The sequence below is a fragment of the Solanum dulcamara genome, chromosome 4 (assembly GCF_947179165.1).
Source record: "Solanum dulcamara chromosome 4, daSolDulc1.2, whole genome shotgun sequence".
In the NCBI taxonomy this organism is placed as follows: domain Eukaryota; kingdom Viridiplantae; phylum Streptophyta; class Magnoliopsida; order Solanales; family Solanaceae; genus Solanum; species Solanum dulcamara.
The window spans coordinates 73,046,338-73,065,465 of NC_077240.1; the positions used below are offsets into that span (position 1 = coordinate 73,046,338).

Here is a 19,128-nt window from a genome sequence, read left to right on the forward strand (position 1 = left end):
TCCCAAATCAACCTTTGTGAAAGCCTTCCTGTTTTATTGCTTCTTCTAGGTCCAATAACTAGTTGTGTGGCATTCGTGTAGGTATCAATATTGGGCCGATGATGGTTCATAACAATATACATACTAAAGCAAAGACGGTATTTCAAGATATATAATCCTTATTTCCAATGTTGGGTTCAATAATAGATTTGTGGTCCGGCACACTACTGATTCATTTCGAAATTCACTCTTTCAATTCAAAACTATAACGTTAAATTCTGGATCCACCATTGTATATTTTCCTAGAAGAAAATCAAGAACACCATGATCTAAAATGACATCTTTAACTACTTTTTCTTACAAGAACCTCTCAGCCCATCTAGCCAAACTTAGTATTTGGGCTTACTAAATTCAGGCCTAATATCATCTCCATGGCCCTTATCCACACTAAAAATCAACCCAAAACAATGTCAACACTCAACATAATTAACCAATATTGTCTCCACCAAAAAAAAATCTCTCCCTTTGCTACACTTGACAAATGCTTCCTCCAGTAGGGCCAACCCTTGTATGAATTTTCTGTACCAATGCTTCCTTTTCACCCTTTCCTACTGCCTCTCTTACTTACAACATCAAAGGAAACCACTGATAATTATCTCAAAATCAAGAATTTAGTAAGGCATAATAGAATAAAAAAGACTTTGTTACAAACCATGAAAATTAGTTGAGATTAATATTTGCTGACATTTACAAGTTGAATTAGTTTGAGGGAATCATAGCATGACAAAGTATTTGGTCCAGGACGCCTATTTAGGAGAGAAATTACATTTCAAGGTAATTTTTTAAGAGCGTGAGTTCATTTTGTTCTATAAATTATTTTATTAAAGGTAAAATGAGAAGCTTAAAGTTAAATTTTGTTACTAAATAAAGAAATGTATCATTTTTTTTTGTGATTGATTAAAAAGGGAAGAGCGTCACATAAACTAAGACGGAGAGTAGTAAATATGGACCCATAACTTCTAAAAATATAATGAGTTCAAGGCTAAAATTAAAAAAATCTAAAGATTAAACTCATAAAGTTAAAATCCTGAATATTTTTTGATCAAACAATGCCCCAAAATTTGAGAGGGATATATATTAAGCAATGCACCCATATACTTTAAATTCGGGTCATTTGCACTTTCGTCTATATTTTGTTGTTGTCTTTAAGTTTTGCACCTCAAGGCAGATAATATTTATGCGAGACATAAATTTATATTCTCACATCATACTATCCACAAGTTATGTCTCATGTCCTTAAAAAACTTATGCTTTGCTAGGCATAAGTTCAATTGCTAAGGGAAAAAATTAAAGACCAACTCATTTAAAGGACAAACTGCACAATTAAATGTTGAATTTCTGAATTTGCAAACATAAAGTAAATATAGTAGTACCTTGTTATCAATTGAAGAAGAAGTTCACTTTTATTATTGAACATATCCTCTCTAACCAATTCATAGTCCACAAACTTTATGTTGAGGGCTATTTCAACTCGATTTGAGAATGGACTTGGACTTGTACCTACCAAGAACCTTAATTTTACTAATTGCTTCCATATTCATCAATTATTGTTAATGACTATGATTGATTATTGTGATGAAACACTAAAGTAAGTGTACTTATGATTGGACAACTTTCATGACTTTGATTAAAACAAGAATAGGAGATTGTTCTATATCTTTGTCAACTTGCAAAGAGCATATGGCCTACAAGTCTGGTGGTGTCGACAGATACAAGGTTGAAGATGTTACTAATTAATTTGAACAAAAAAACGATCAAAATGAGGTTAAAAAAAAGACATATACAAAGAACAAGAGGAAAAAAAATCAAACAAAAAAACTAAATGTTGCTTAGACTCTTTTAAAATGTTGCTGCACACGTGTTGAATTTTTTGAAAATACACTACCTTTAAGTTTTAAATTAAATTTTAAGTTTTGTTATAGTTTTTATAAATAATAGAGTGAAGGGGTCAAAAGTATAATAAAGTATCCCTTTTTTGAGTTTCACACCTAAACTATCAAATGTATGAGTTTTCTACTAGGACTATCATAAAATATTTATCGAAACACACCTCGACAATCATCATACTAACTTTTTGCATACAATCGCTTCTAGGCACGTGACAACTTCATTTTTCCATAAAAAATTTCATTCACATATCATGTGTAATGGCTATATGAGCTGGCCCATCAATTTATTTTGTTTTTTTAATTAAAAAATTCAATTAATTCCTTTAAAATCCCAAGTTCTCCCCTTTTTCTTCATCATTTTTCTTCATTTCTTCTTCTCTATTGCACATTTTTTCAACCTCCTTCATTTATCATCATCCTTCTTCACTAAAATGAGAATGAATGTCTTTTGCAAATGTGGCCAACCTACAACGATAAGAACATTAAGACTAAATAATCATCCAAAAAGGCTTTATACAACAAATTACACACAACAAAATGTTTAATAAAAAAGAGATTGAGTGAAGAAAGGTGATAGTCAAAATCACTTTTTTGAATTGACAAAGGTCCTAACTATTATTCAAAACATTAACCCTTTTAATTTTTAGCCTAATAATTTATTTAGCATCTATCCAAATATTAGTCGAGGTGTATTTTGATAAACATTTGGTGATAGTTCATGCATAAAACTCGTACACATGATAGCTCATGTAGAGAACTCAAAAAATCATAATACTTTTAGATGTGTTTTTGACCTTCTTCACTCTAAATAATATTTTATTGTTTGAATATACTTTTCCTAAAAATATATAAAATATAATTTTTAAATATGAAATATAATTTTAATATGGTCATTTCTATAAAAAAATAATAATAATTAGGGTAGCATTTGAAAAAGAAAAATATAGTGACCGTTAAAACAAAATGTTGGATATTTTCCAAATATAACTTCAAATTGTATTTGAAATTTTTTAAATAAAGTGCAAGAAAAATTCTCTTAGCCAAACATGTCCCAAGTTATTTTTGAAAAATATCACTAAAATATGAACCTAGAATAATTGTTATTCATTAAGCAGTATAGGGTAAAGTTTAGAGGCACAATACATATTGATACATAGAAGATAGCGGTAATTAAGCAAAATAACCCTTTAGTTATAAATCCTTACCCAAGATAATCTAATTATTATTTTTTATTAAAATGGTCATTCGAACAATTTTCAATTGCAAGCAAAGTGCAATTCACTCTTTCTTCTTCATCTTCTTTTTTCTTCTTGTTCCCGACCATTAATGACTTCTTCTTTTAGTCCGGTCTTCTTTTCTCTTTTGAGTCAGGTTCTTAAGACAGGAAATCAGATTTTCTGATTCTCTTTCTTCTTCTTCTTCTTCCTTATTTCTTTGTTGTTCTCCACCTCCTCCTTCTTTCATGTTCAAAATTTGACTTTAATGACGTGCCGCAAATGTAAATCGTTTCGAGTGAATAATATATCAAAAGACTCAAAACATTGAGAGAAATTCATATCTAAATTTTGGAATTATTTAGAGGAGATTTGAGTTGGTTGGGATTGAAAAAAAAATCAGTCTGCAATGTATATATAATTATACATCATCTATACACGAGTATACACTACTTATACAATATCGATACATTATATATACATATCGATACCTTACAAAAACATATGACCATTTTGTTGAAAATATATTTTTTTCCCGTACATATATCGCTAATTTTGGCTATTTTTTTTATGTAAATGAAAACTTAGTTATATTTGGTGTAAATAAAACTATTTTATTGTATATTTATGAAATTTACCGTAGAAAATACTACTCGTACCTAGAGAAACTATCATTACAATTCATGTATTATGTTTCATTTATAAAGTTAGAGTATACGGATCAAGTGGGAGAATGTTAGCATTATATACATGACATGTAACATCTACATATGGTGTAACTGCTATGCTAATAATTGGAACTCCCTCCCCCTATTATGAAAAATTTCCCAGAAATTGTTGCCTATTTATCAGAGGTCTCTAAGTACCTCTAGAGTTGAGACATGAGGAAAACATTGACGAAGACATCGAAGCAATGGCAGGAGGTATGTCGATCACTAACAAAGATTGCATGCCCGTAGTTGCACTGTGAAAATGTTGATTACGATTTCTAAAAACAACCACCACCTAGTGTAATTCCATATAAGTGGGGTCTGGGGCCGTCTGTGTGTGCGCGTGCGAGTATGCAAGTGCTCGTGTAAATAAAATTAGACATATATTTTAGAACACATATTGTGAACTGAAGACCCATAACGTTTAAATTCTGGATTCATAGCTGCCAATAATCAATGTAGAAAGAACTAAGGACAATCAAATTAAGCTCACAATTGAGCTAGAAATCTTAAACCATGGACACAAAATGCTTCAAGAACAAAAGGAATAGGAAAACAACTAATCTTGAGAAGAAGCAAATTAAGTTAATCATAGAGACAAGAAAAGACTTTGATGTAAATGTAAATGTCCCAAAACTTAAAAAGTAGATGAAATTAACTAAGCAAAAATGGAAGCATGTTTTTGTAACATGCCAAAATCAGAAGGGAAATGTGAGAGTTCTCACAAGTGACCTATGTTGCTCGGACTCTGCAAAAACATTGTTGCACCCGTGTTGGGGAGCCAAAAAGCGCTCCATATGAGGCCAATCTGATATCCAGCCAGATTCTCCAAAATTACGCCACTTTTTGATGTATCCCACACACACTGATCGACATTATTGAAGAGTCGAAGCAACATAGCTTACAACTATGTAGAAAGAATGCTAGTCCTACCTCTGGCAACATTGACAATAGAAAAAAAGAGCATGAAAAATTAATGAGAAAAAGCACCTGCTGAGTGTATGTTATCTTGTTAATAATCAACTACCAAGGCATGAATCGGGCATGCTCTTCGTCCTCCTCATCGACTGGAGCAGGAAGATTAAGATCGAGTAAATCAGCAACTTCGCGCTTGACAGCTGAAGATTGTTGATTGAGGTTCTCATGATCACCACCATGAATAAAATGTGACCTTTTGTGGCCTCCTAAAGCTTGCCCAGACTTAAACATCCTGTAGCAAAATGGGCATTTGTGTCCTTTGGATTTCTTCAGTTTAACCTTTTTTTCAAGTTCATAAGGCAGATCTTGAGTAGGAATCACCGTTTTTTTATTGTGAAAAACGTCCTTATGCTTGCCAATTTTTGTGCATTTAGGATCATTCTGATCAGCACCAAGGCTATTCTCACCAGTTTCATATGTTGATTCAGAATAATCGTTGATTTTTTTGTGGCACGGTCTGTGTCCACCAAGTGCCTGATAAGAACTAAAGACCTTCTTGCAGTTCAAGCACTCGTATTTTCTTGCCTTATGAATATCATTTTTGCATCCTTCAGGACTTTTAACACCAAACTTCATCTTCTTGGAGTCATTCCTTATCTCTGGATGATTATATCGATCCGTGGTTCTCTTTCGTGATTCACATATATCCAAATTTGAGGTTAATCCATAGCCGCTGTGTTCAAGTTTCTTGCTCAAATCCTTCCTTGACCCTTTTAGATATTGTTTGATTCTGTTTATGCCCTTTTTCTCGTCAGTTCTATGCTCGTCTAACCAAGCTCCAAAACTCATTTTAGAGGTACTCCATTTTTCGTTACCATTTCCTAAGAACCTCTCAACAGAGCCATCTGATTCAACATTCCCATTTTTGCCTAAGTAGTAGTCTGAATCAGAGTTCTCGGATTGAGTTTCAGCTTCCAATATTTCAACCTTGGTGTTTCTATCTCCCTCTTTCTTCATTCGAGGCTTTTCATCTTGATTATAGACACGTTTAAGACCGTTCTTTCTAGCATTATACTTCATGTCACTAGACGATGGTTTAGTCTCTAAAACAACAGAATTATTATCAGAAGTCTCCACAAGTGAACTAACACCATTCCAAGTCCTAGAATCCCTTGACAACATCATCAAACATTTGGCTAATTCTTCTTGTTCTTGCTCTTGATCAATCTCAGACACAGACGACGAACAATTATAATTATCATTCGACTTAACTACAATTTTCTTGTACCTTTTAGTAGTCTTTGATCTACAACTCTGACTTATCAGCTCATCAGCTTCAGTATCTGAATGGCTATGATCACTACTAGTCCATGAGTTATCATCATCATCATCATAATCTTCTTTCAAGCCCCCTTTATCTTTTTCTGAGTGACAAGCCATATGACCACACAAGGCTTTCATTGATTGAAACACCTTCCCACATTGTTGACAAATTTTTTCTTGAGTCAAAGGGGTGGTATACTTATTACTCTGATTCAGGTGCGTGTCAGATCCTTTAAAAATAGTGTTCTGCGTCATTATTTTTGAAGAGTCCGACCAATATAGCTTAGAATCCTCAGCCCTCCAAGTTTTCTTGGGATTCTCTCTAAGAACATAACCAGAAGGAATCCCACCATGTTCAAACTTTGATTGATTCTTCCCACTACTAATATTCCAAGATTCCACCTTTTTCAACTTATTAGCTTCAAATTTTTCATCAAGTACATGAGACCTCATGTGACCCCCAAGTGACTTCCCATATAGATACTTCTTGTTACACAACTTGCCCATAAAATTCAAATCTTGATCTTCTTCCATTGAGTAACAATTCCTATAATTTAACCGAAGTAGAAAAGAAAATACGACACTGAGCCCTTTGACGAAAATTCTGACTCTGCCCCTAAAGCAGAATCCCCAAAAGACAGAGGAACCTTACAAAAAAGAAAAAAAAAACAGAATCTCAGATCAAAGGAAAGAAACAAAAAAGAACAAAACTTTGAAAAAGCCTAAATCTTGATCATGGGGTTGAGTGGTTTATTGGTCAAGTGATACAAATGGAATTGAACTATGGTCAAGTATAACACTTTTTAGGAAGTAAAAGATCTTAACCCACAGAGCACAAGGGTAAGTCTTTGTTTCCATATGCATGTAATCTCAGAGAGAGGAGGAAAAGGGGTGTTATATCTTTTTAATTAAGATTTCAAGAATCCTATTTGAGAAAAATTAAATTTTGAACAGATGGATCACTAGCAATAGCCATAAAAGTAGCCAATATTCAGGAGACTTAGAAGAATAAATCACAACAGAAAACCAAACCAAAGACTCTTTCCTATTATCCCCCCCACCCACCCACCCAATCCCAATTCTCTATTTTTTTGTGTTGTAGTTATAGGAGAATTCCATACATGGAATGTGACTTTGTGACACAGAAAAATAGCAAATGAAATAAAATAAAATGGGCAGAACGTGTACTATTACACCTCGTTTGGATGAATGTTACTTATATTTTTTAGGTCAAATATACTGTTTGTTTTGATTGTTACTTAAATTTTATTGTATCGTATCGTTGGTTAAAACCATTGTTAGGTATGAAAAATTTCATTTCATGTAACAATCAATTTGATGTGATCGCATCGTTACCTTAATATTTTTCTTTAGCTCATTTCATCTATACTTATTATTTACCCTACTTTTTCATAATAGCTCTAACTCGTACCTTACTTTTTTTTATAGGTTTATCATTCAAATTATTGATTTGTAATATCATGTACCAACAAAGAATAATATAATTTATATAAATATTATATTCATTAAAATAATACAATACAATATATATCATGATATGATATATATGAAACAATATGTAACAAACGTCGAAATAGAGTGTTAGGAATTTTCGTTCCTTCTAAATCAACGGTCAAGATCTGCTTGCTACTGTTATCGGAGGGTTGTGATTCAGGTAACCAAAAAAAAAACAGACGTGTCTGAGTTTGTGGGAATTTGAATTTGAGATTAACTTCCAAATAATGTGAGTGTGAAAAGAGTTTGTAAGCTATCACATCACCTCAAAATAAGAGTTTTAAGTTATATATATGCATTTGTCAAATTTAGAAATTTGTTACATTATCACACAAACTTAAAAGATATTTATAAACATGTCTCTTTAAATTTTATATAAAAAATCCAATAATTTTCTTTTTCTATAATTTACAACTCATAAACATGCATATTTTACCTCCTTTATTTTTAATATTAATAATGTATTTAATTTAAACAACAAAGAAGATAACAACTCACAATATGTAAATTTAGTTACCTAAGAGATGATGAAGTCCAATCGATTTAGCTTTCGAAGAATCAAATTAAATGAGACACTAAAATTTTCCTTTATTTTGCCTAGTATAAGTGTGTGTATGCACATGACATATCTAAACTTATTTTCTCCTGTGTGAATAAGGGTAAATAGTCTAAAAAAAATAAGTTGGAGAGGAGATAGGACCTCACATGATTAATATAGAGGGTAATAATACACACACAAGAAAGAAATTTGAGAAATAGTTAATATTAGATCAAAATTAGATTTTCTTAGCCACAATACTTTAGCTAATTAAAAGTCATGGTTATATTATTGTTTTCTATCAGATATATTTAATGTATTTTTTTTTATTAAAAGTGACTTCAAATATAAATACAATATTTAATACAATACATTAATTGTGCAACAGTAATATCTTTTAAAAAAGAAATTTAGCATAAATCACACTCATTGATATCTCAATATTCCATAATTAATGAAACTCCGAAGTCTATCTTTTCTATCATAAAAAAGAAATTATGCTACATTATCTTTTCTTCAATATTGAGTTCATTGTATCACTAACTATTACTTAGCTTATACGATATTGATATATAAATTTTTTTGATGTTACAAATTTGTTTCACTTGAATACATTATGGTGATAAATACACTATAGAAATACTTAAATACATTAATACAAATGTATAATAGTGAATAGATACACGCAATAAATGATAAAAATATAAAATTATAAACATATACACTCAAATACATGATACAAGTGTATAAAAAGGAACTAATACATTTGAATATATTTATACAAATTTATAACACGTTACAGATACACTCAATTATATTGATACATAATGAATAACAAGGGACACATACACTTGACACATTGATATAAATGTATAGTCAATAGCAGATGCAGAAAATACATTTGATACAAAAGTATAGCAAGAACCACATACGTACACTTGAATAGATTAATACAAATTCATAACCAGATACACTCAAATACACTGATATGTCATGAATAGCAAAAAACATATACACTTTAGCTGCTTCTCCAAATATATTTACATGATGAATACACTATAGCTACACTTAAATACATTGATACAAATGTATAACAGTGAACAAATACACTTAAATACATGAATATAATGCATATACATATGCATTGATACATGAATACAATGCATATACAAGTGCATTTGATTCCTTGAAAGATCCACCAAATTTTCTCAATTTTGTAAAATCGCTCAATTTTGAGATATGAATTCCTCGTGATATATACAATCTCTCAAAACATCGCTCAATTAAATTTACTAACAATTTCATGAATTCGCAATTTGAACTTAAGTTTCAAAGCTTTCTTTTATGGCTACCAACTGAACTATCACGAGTCAATGACAGCGATGCTTTATCGGAAGTTCTTGTGATGAATCATCATCGTCTCCCGGTATCATTTCATCATATGAAAATGCAAGGTAAGGCTGCGTACAATAGACTCTTATGGTCGGGCCCTTTCCTGGACTCTGCGCATAGCGGGAGCTTAAGTGCACCAGGCTGCCCCTTTAGTGGCCCTCTCACATTTTCTATTGAATTGTCACTTTTCAATTTTGATATTCCACATGATAGATTCTCCATAAAGTACCTCTCCTCGATCTTTTTTCATTTCCCTACAAACAAAAAGAACCAATTTTACTTTGGTATTTCAATCAAACTCATTTGTCAATTACTTCTATTCTACTAATACTTGTAGAATACTAATATAACAAATAATAGGGTCCCATCCCATATACGATATTGTTTGTCTCCATATCTTTTACCTGTTAGTATAATGAAATATCGTTATACAGAACACTACTATAAATAAAAGTTTCAATCATGAATCAGTGGAAAATTAGTATAAAATATGATTTTCCCACTCATTTTTCATTGAATCGATCAGCTCACTGAAAAAATGCATGGTGAAAAATAAATTCTCCTTGAAGAAATCTCTTAATTTTTCCGTATAAAAATATTAGTACTATTTTTTCCTTTTCTTATCGATTTAGTGAAAATAGCCATTGTTTAGTTAGAAAAATAGTAATTTTTTAGTAGTAGAACATATAATACAACAACAACAACCCAGTGAAATCCCACAACATGGGGTCTGGGGAGGGTAGAATGTACGCAGACCTTACTCCTACCAAGGTAGGACGGCTGTTTCCTGGAGACCCTCGGCTCAGTAAAACCATAAATGCATAAAAATGTTAGATAAGAATAGAAAATTAAAAGCTTTATGAGAAAAACAACAAACAAATAACGAATAGATAACAAATAAATACAAATAAATAAATACAAATAACAAATAACGATTAAATAAATAATGAAAGCGTCACAAGTAAAAAAAAAAATAAAAAAAAATTGAGTAATCTAAGCATAGAAAGCAATAAATAATAACAGAAATAACAGAAATCAGAAGTCAGAAGTCAAAGCGCAAGAGATCGTAATGCACTACTACGCCTATGAATAGAGAAGAATAACGAGACTATGAACTAGCCTTCTACCCTAATGTGGGTCCTCCACACCCTCCTATCTAAGGTCATGTCCTCCGTTAGCTGTAACTGCGCCATGTCCTGTCTAATCACCTCTCCCCAATATTTCTTCGGCCTACCCCTAGTGGAACATATAATATATTAACAAAATATGAAGATTGACTCGAAAGAAAATGTGATTGTTAATAGAGAGATTTGATTGTACAGTGTACACGCAACTACAAAATTAAAACGAAATTGGTCATATGTTATCAAAATACAATTTCTCTGGAGTTGGTATAATTAGTTAGATGTGAGAGGACTTTACATAATTTAGATGTGTAATTAACAAATACATCATAGTTTAACTATATTTCTATGCCTACTTATCCCAAAGATTTCAACACGTAAAAGTTTTGACATTCATCTTACAAGGGTATGAGGGAGTTGATTCTTAATGAATTTTTGTTGCTATTAAATCGTGTAGAGGAACTGGTCTTCCTCGTGACTTTTTATTGATAATAAATCTTGTACTTCATTATGTAAAGTTTAGCTTCTCGTAATAATTACTTAAATATTTTTATTTGTGAGAATTAGTAGATTTAAGAGAAATAAATTGAAGTATTTTTCTCAATAAAGCAAATATATATATAGTAAAGTTTCTTGCAGCTCTTCGACTAATTGAGAGTTTAGTTTCTACTACTTTTAAATATTCCTCTAAAGCCTTTTTTAATTGTTCAGTAGTTTGTAAATATCCTTTATGCTGTATTTGTTTTAACTCTTTTTCAGTTTTTATTACTTCTGAGTTATAATGTATTTCTTCTTGAAGCCAGTTATGAACTTGTTTATATCTCTGAAATAAAAGTAGATTTTGCATTAAATTATCCTAATTGGTAAGCTTTGTCTCTTATGCGCATATTACACCATCTTATTCTATTATTGCTATATCTTATATCGCTTTCTTGACTTTGTATTTCCCACTTTAAGACACTTATAAGATCTCCTTTAACTATTCATTCTTGGTTATACCAGTTGTATTTGTTATCCAAGCTATCTATAGTTTCTACTATTTTTAAATATTTCTCTAAAGTCTTTTTTAATTGTTCAACAGTTTGTCTTATCTTGTATTCATGATAGAGTAACCAATATCTAGATCTTATGTCCTTATATGCAGGATGTCTTTTCATAAATTTTTTGGTCTTGCTCGTGCTTGAAGCTATTTAACAAATTTATATTCTAGTCGAGATATTATATCAATTAGCTCGTCTAATCTACCGTTATCTTTTTTGGTTTGGTTCAAACGTTTATATTTCCAATATAAATTTTTTAACTTCCTTTTGGTTTCTTTGAAAGCCTGAATGTTTTTAAATGGTCGTCGCATTTAGAGTACACAGAAACTTCTTGCTCTGATACCAAATTATAATGATTTAGATAAAAGGTGATTTTTTCGAAATGAACTGATGGTAAAGTTTTTATCAAATAAGTTTAGTCAAATATGTTGTAAATCCTACTCAGTACTCCCTCTCTCATATAGTCTCATCATCTATGTCTAGTGGTTTACACCCTGTTTTCCCCAATTTTTACTTTTTTTTAACTTACCCTGTTCATCTCTTCCTCTTAACTTAAGTTCTTAATAACTTCATCTTTAACCACACCCCGGACAAACATTTTGGCAACAATTTTGTCCTTTGTTCATTAATCAGACTTTCAAGGCCAATAATTCTAGGAATTTACAGGTTAATTCATAGTCGTTATTAAGAAATTAAGAGGTAGCCAAACACCTACTGTTGGGTATAGTACTAAAAATATTTCAAGAAAAGCTTGGCCTATACCAGCCACAAAAATAAAAGAAAACATCAAGCTAGTAGGTAGGAGAATGCCACTAGAAGAGCCCATTAGACTGCAAGAGGGAGGTAATAAAGGAAAGATACCTAATATAGCCGCCCATGATCCACAAATGTGGATACAGTTATAGACATATGAAAAAGAATAATAGTAGCAGACTTTATAAAAAAATTACCCTGAAACAGACGCAGAAACAATGTATAAATATTCAGAAACTTTCTAAGGAGAATCGTGTAAAGCAGTATGGGAAGCATATAAACAGACTTACCCCCATGAATTCCAGAGTCTAATAGACTTAGGACCAAATCCATATAACTTTGCTAGTAAAATACATGTATTATTAACAGGTGAAGACTCAAATAGTGGCCTAGTTGCTTTACAAAGAAATGCTATTATAAAACTAGAACAACTATGTATTACAAACTTGATGCATATAAAAGACTTTCTTAAAGATTATTTTTATTATTGCACAGTTAGTGAAAATACTTTTGATGAACAAATAGGTAAAAAATTATTTCATAAATTACCTGGAGCTCTAGGAAGAGAAATAGAAGAAAGATGGTACAAAAGAAAAGGTGTAGAACAAAATCCTACATCTTTATGGTCAATAGGATAAAAAATACAGCGTGTAATGAAAATACTACAAATAAAATGTACTAATATACAAATACAAAAACAGCCCAAACAAAATGAAATGAATTTCTATAAATCTGTAATTTATACAACTCAAAGTTATGATAAAGAACCACGTAAATAGAAAAAATACAAAAGACGATCTTTGTATAATCAGAAGCCATACAAACGTAAAAAGTATTACTTAAAAAGATCCTCAGCTAAAAAACCATACTTGAATAAAGATAGACATGTTAGAAGATATAGAAACGATAGAAACTACAAAAATAAATTAGAATGTTATACATGTGGTAGTATAGAACATTTAACTAATACCTGTCCTAAAAGAAACATAATAAAACTAGAAACTCTCAATTAGTCGAAGAGCTGCAAGAAACTTTACTAAATGTAGATGAATACATGTAAGACACAAAGATTATATATTCTATAGTAAGTATTGAAGTAGCAGATAAAACTCAGTCAGAGTCCTCTGATTCTGAAGAAGATAATCTCATAAATGAAATAGGATTAGAAAGAGGAACGTTAAATCTAGAAGACTTACAATTAAGTACTATGATGAATATAGGCCAAGAATGTCCTTATACAGTTTTATACCCGATTTTTCCCTAAGCCTGCAGAACGACCACCACAGAAACACACCACAGTTCGTGGAGGGCTCCACGATCCGTGATGGTCATCTGTGTCCCTTGCCTTGGGAAGTTTTCTGAGAGCCTTAGGGAGGGGTCACCCCGGAGGGCTTCACATTACTCCATCACTATAAAAGTGTCACGATCCAACCCCATAGTTCGCGATTGGATTCCGACTTGGACCTCCATATATGTATTTATCAGCTATAGTCAAGTTAAGCTATGTAGAATATGATACTTCTCACAAAAACCCCCAATGGGTCAATACTTTTTCATGTACATACAGCCTCATTCATTCGCACCATATCATGAAAGGGCACGCAAACCGACAAGGCTGCCATAACATAAAAACATTTACAATGCGACATATAGGCACAATTGAAACGACTTCTAAACAACCCACACACAAATGTCTACAGACCTCTAAGAATAGTAATGGTAACATATGGCGGGACAGGTCCCCCGCCGTACCTTTGAACAAATAAATATATACATAGAAGGACTAGTACCCAAAAATTTAGGCTCCAAAATAGTGGAGCACTTCCAACATGGCTGAGCGGAAATCCTAAGCTGGTGGATCTCCAAAATGAACATCTATACCTGCGGGAATGAAACGCAGGCCCCCGGAGAATGGGGGGTCAGTACGACATATGTACTAAGTATATAAAGCGTAACATAACATAACTGAGATAACAACTGAAATAGGGATGCAAGAAACAAGTATAACATTTAATGTTTACTTGCATCTTATAAAATGAGGGCACGTATATCATCCTCACATACCACTCCCGTCCCGCTGTTACACTATGAGCACTTGTTGCCTCATTCATTAGTTTTTTGTAGCTTATTAAAGATTCTATGTCATCTAAGGATTCTATGTCTTCTAAGAGGTCTATGTTATTTTTTGTAGAGCTCTTTTTTACACATTCTGTGTCTATCCGATATGCTAAATTATCATTTCTTTCTGGGCATAATCTAAAATGTTCTATTGTTTCCATAATATCTAGTTGACCTTTTTTACAACCTTTACATTTAAAGACACTATATTTATTTTCTTTGTATAATTCTTTTGTTGTTTCGATAGCATTGTCTACCTCGCAATCTTCTTGTATTATTTTGATATTCATAAACTGTCCTTGTTCTGTGGTTGTTGTGCTCTCCATGTCTGTATCATCGATTTAATTTTGACTAGTATAATTATAGTCTGTAAATCTTATTGAGGTTTCTCCTTTAGAACTAGTATACATTAGATGATTTTCTGGTACAAATACTTTTGGTTTGCTTAGTTTATCTAAGTTCCATTCTAGGTTTTATTAGTTTTATACCTTTATTACCCATTACTTCTACTACATCATTTACTTGAAGCTTAAATTTTGTGTTACTACTTAGAGTCATTTTTTACTCCTAATTCTTTAGGTTTTTCTATAATTATTTTTACTAACTTTTCTATTTCTGTCTTTGTAGGTATTTTTTCAAAGTTAAACTTTGTGTTCAAATATTGAATCTTTCTATCAATTTCTAATTGTTGAGATTTGAGAAAATCAAAGTTTTGTTCTAATTTAGTAAGTATCTTATTTTGTTTAGTTATACTAATTTCTACAGTTTCTAAGAGGTGTATGACTCCTTTATCTTTTAACTGAATGTTGTCACTAAGATTAATAAGTAAATCTACTAAAGTATTGTGATTTTTATCTTCAAAATGTAATACGTGTTCTTTCTGTGCAAAATTACACCTAATTGTATTAGTTTTATGTAAAACACTGTATTCTTCTTAGGATGTATTCTTAGATCTAAGTATTCAAGATGTTTTAATGAATCTATTTTGTTTATCCTAGTGAGTTAACTTTCCAGAGTACTTCGTACAATTCTACTCTATAGGTACTAAATCTAATAACTACTTGTATACTACTAATTTCGCTAAATAACGCTGCTCACAGCTCAGTTTGTTCTTTGTATATAGCTTTTTTCGTATACTGTTGTATCTGAAACACTGGTTTATCTAACTGTTCTTCTAATCAGGAAAGGTTTTTTCTAAGTTTCGATCTAAATTTTCTTTCTTGGTGTATCCAATTTTTTCTTAATTTAATCTTCTTTACATATTCTAATGGCATGAATATTTATCCTAACAGAATAGAATGAAGTATCTCTTTGTAACATCTTATCCTAATATTAGAGTAGCTAACTTTTTACATTTGTATGGCTTCTGATTATACAAATATCGTCTTTGTATTTTTTTTATTTACGTGGTTCTATATATATAAGATTTGTTTTTTTTTCTTTTACGATTGTGAAGCATAGGCTTTTTTATTAGTATTAGTTAAGTGTACGTGGTTTGCACGTGTATTGTGTTAATTAATACTCCCTCCATTCCATATTAAGTGAATAATTGAATTGTTCAAAGTTCAAGATACATGTTTGAAACTTTTTCCATATTTGCCGTTTCATTTATTGAAGTTTTATATTTTCTAGGAGATAAATCACATTACTTGCAAAGTTATATTTATGATTTTACAAAGAGCAATAGTGGAAAGTATGGTTCAAATTATGTCCTTGAATCTTTTTTTTAATATGTGTGCATTGCCAGAAATTCACTTAATATGGAATGGAGGGAGAAATAAATATATATTTTAAAAGATTATTGTGTATACTTCATATAATTAAGTACAAAAATTTAAAAACAATGTAGAGCTTTTAAGATAAAAAGGGTACTTAAATATCAAAGTCCTTGGTATTAGGATAATAACTAAATAATAATTCTTCGATTAAAATAGTAAATGGCAATTATTTAATGAAAATATCATTATAACATTAACAAAGGAGATATTATAGGTGTTCAAAAGATATGAAAAAAAATCAATGACAAGCAAAATACACATTGTCAACCAAAGCATATAAATTGCCCCTAATGTATTCGAGAGTGCTATTTAGATGGAATTAATACAATATATAGTTTGACAAATATAAAAGAGAAATGTACAATGAAGAAGGTTGTAAAATCCCTGTTCTTATACATTACTTGCAAATGATTTATTATTAATTCAAATCAATTGTATTTCTTTAGCCTCTCGCCTCTTTCTCACAGATCTCTCTCGCCTCTCTCTCTTTTAGGTCTCACTCACCTCTCTCCTCCCTCTCCCAATCTCATTCGTCTCTCTCCTCTTATTTGTAACAATTTTAATGACTATAACTTTAATTAATTTTAAAATTTTCAATATTAGAATAATAATTAAATAACAATTAGTTAAGAAAAATAGTAAATGACAATAGTTAATGTCAACCCACATTGTGAGCAAACAAATAACAATTAAAATGAAAAAGTAAAAATTCAATATTATATATACATATATATTGTTCAGTGATTATTTGAATATCATGATACATGCTATCAAGTAATCAAGCCACAATAGAAAACATAATAATTTAACACAAAATAATACGCCACTCTCCTTTGATAATTGAGGTGACGATTTTGTGCAATTTTTTACCTCTAGTTGTCAGCAAAGTTGCAATCTTTTCATAAGTTTGTATATATAAATAATTGTGTGACAGCTATTATGGCTTCAGGCTCTTGTAGAGGGATAACAAAGTACTACCCAACATATACATGTATATTATGTCTTCCAGTTAGGAGAAAAAAGATAAAATTCTATTTTGAGGTCTAATTAATATGTACGGTAAAAAGAAAAAGGAAAGAAATAAATCTTTGATATTTTTCAACTACTTCATTCAAGGTAACATATTTGTTTCATTCAATTTTTAATTGAAAGAGAGACATGAGAATTTGTTATATAATAGTAAATTTAAAGAAGGCAAAAATAATGATGATAATAAATGTAAAGAATACTTGAATTAAGATCAATATAAGAACAAATCGTAGACGTAGAAGCAAGTCGGATGTTTATGTTTGGAGAAAGGCCGTATGTTTATGTTGTTTATGTAGAGTTTGATTAAGATATTAATTAAATAGAATTGTAGACAATCTTTTCTTGGTAAAATTCTAATTGATTTAGAAGTGTTAAATATTATGATTTCTTACTCAAATTTTTAAATATCAAAATAGAAGCTAAATAACAATTATTCGAGGAAAATTATGAAAAGACGATTTTATCTAAAGCAAAGCCTTTTAATAAAGGACAAAAAGTTCAATCAATATTTTAAGAGTTTTGATGCATTATTCGTTATTTGCTTTTCCATAGCTCGCTTTGAACTTCTTAGTCTTATCTGACTTCGTTTTATGCTTCTTTTGAGCCGAGGGTCTCTCAGAAACAGTCATCCTACTTTGTTAGGAGTAAGGTCTGCGTACACTTTATCCTTTTCAAACCCCATGTTGTGGGATTTCATTGAATTGTTGTTGTTGTTGTATGCTTTTAATATAGTATAGATAAAAAGTAAATTTTAGAAACAAAAAAATAAATATTATGAAAGCATACATATACATATCTCAATAGCTGAGGACATGTCTCACTGAATCAGTCTTTTTTGTCATATGACCACATCATCGCTGGTGGACTATTCTTTTTTTTTTCTTTTTCTTTTTTCAATAGACAATAATTTCCAATGATTAATGGTCTTAAAAACTAATGATCTACATCTAGATATCAATCCGTTGTAGTCTAGTTGGTTAGGATACTCGGCTCTCACCCGAGAGACCCGGGTTCAAGTCCCGGCAACGGAACTTTTGCTTTTGGTCTTTTACTTTCTTTTTTTTACCTTTCTCAAAGCCACATTTGTTTTCTAGTTTTCTTTCCAAACTTATAGAAATTTTCTGTTCTTTGAATGGATAGGTAAATTTAACGTGAAAAACACTGAAACAATTTATTCAAGCATAAAGGTAGATCTAGGATTGAGTGGGGATACAATTTCGTGGACTAGTTGTCGGAGCTGATAAATGATAATATCACACCCTTCTCAAAGGAACACTATGCGACACTCTCGCGCCATACGACCGTCCCGGAAGCAGGATTTTGTAATATGTCACTAGTCACGACTAAAAATTACTATTTTCCATTAAAATTTCCTACTAAAAATGTTAGCGTGAGAAAAGAAAAAATAGTAGTATTTTCACATACAAAAATTAGAAAGTATTTCAGTGAGAATCTGTTTCTCATCATGTGTTTTCTCAGTGAGCTGGTTCGGTGATAAATGGGTGAACAAATTATGTTTTATAACACAAATTACCTATCAATTTGCCGTGGGAAAAGCCTTTGTTTGTAGCAACGTATTGAGTTGTGTTCTAAGTATGCCAAAGATTATGGTGAAGTCTCCTTCTCTGGCTATTGTCTCAAGAATATTGCATTGCTAATGAAACAACAAGTAATCAAACATATCTGTTTAGCTGAAGCAAAATAATAAGCAGCATGGAGTTTCTAAACTATCCAACGGAACCAATTGT

At 31.1% G+C, this 19,128-nt stretch overlaps 1 protein-coding gene and 1 non-coding gene across 2 annotated transcripts; one reads left to right on the forward strand and one right to left on the reverse strand.

The window, feature by feature from the left end:
• Positions 1–3,273: 3,273 nt before the first annotated feature.
• LOC129887575 (uncharacterized) lies at positions 3,274–7,115 on the reverse strand. Its single transcript, XM_055962730.1, has 2 exons — positions 4,843–7,115; positions 3,274–3,405 (listed from the first exon to the last, which is right to left on the reverse strand). The coding sequence occupies exon 1, from the start codon at positions 6,625–6,627 to the stop codon at positions 4,876–4,878; it is 1,752 nt and encodes a 583-aa protein (XP_055818705.1). The 5' UTR covers positions 6,628–7,115; the 3' UTR covers positions 3,274–3,405; positions 4,843–4,875.
• Positions 7,116–18,338: 11,223 nt separating this feature from the next.
• TRNAE-CUC (transfer RNA glutamic acid (anticodon CUC)) lies at positions 18,339–18,411 on the forward strand. Its single transcript has one exon. It is a non-coding gene; the product is annotated as a tRNA-Glu (tRNA).
• Positions 18,412–19,128: the final 717 nt, after the last annotated feature.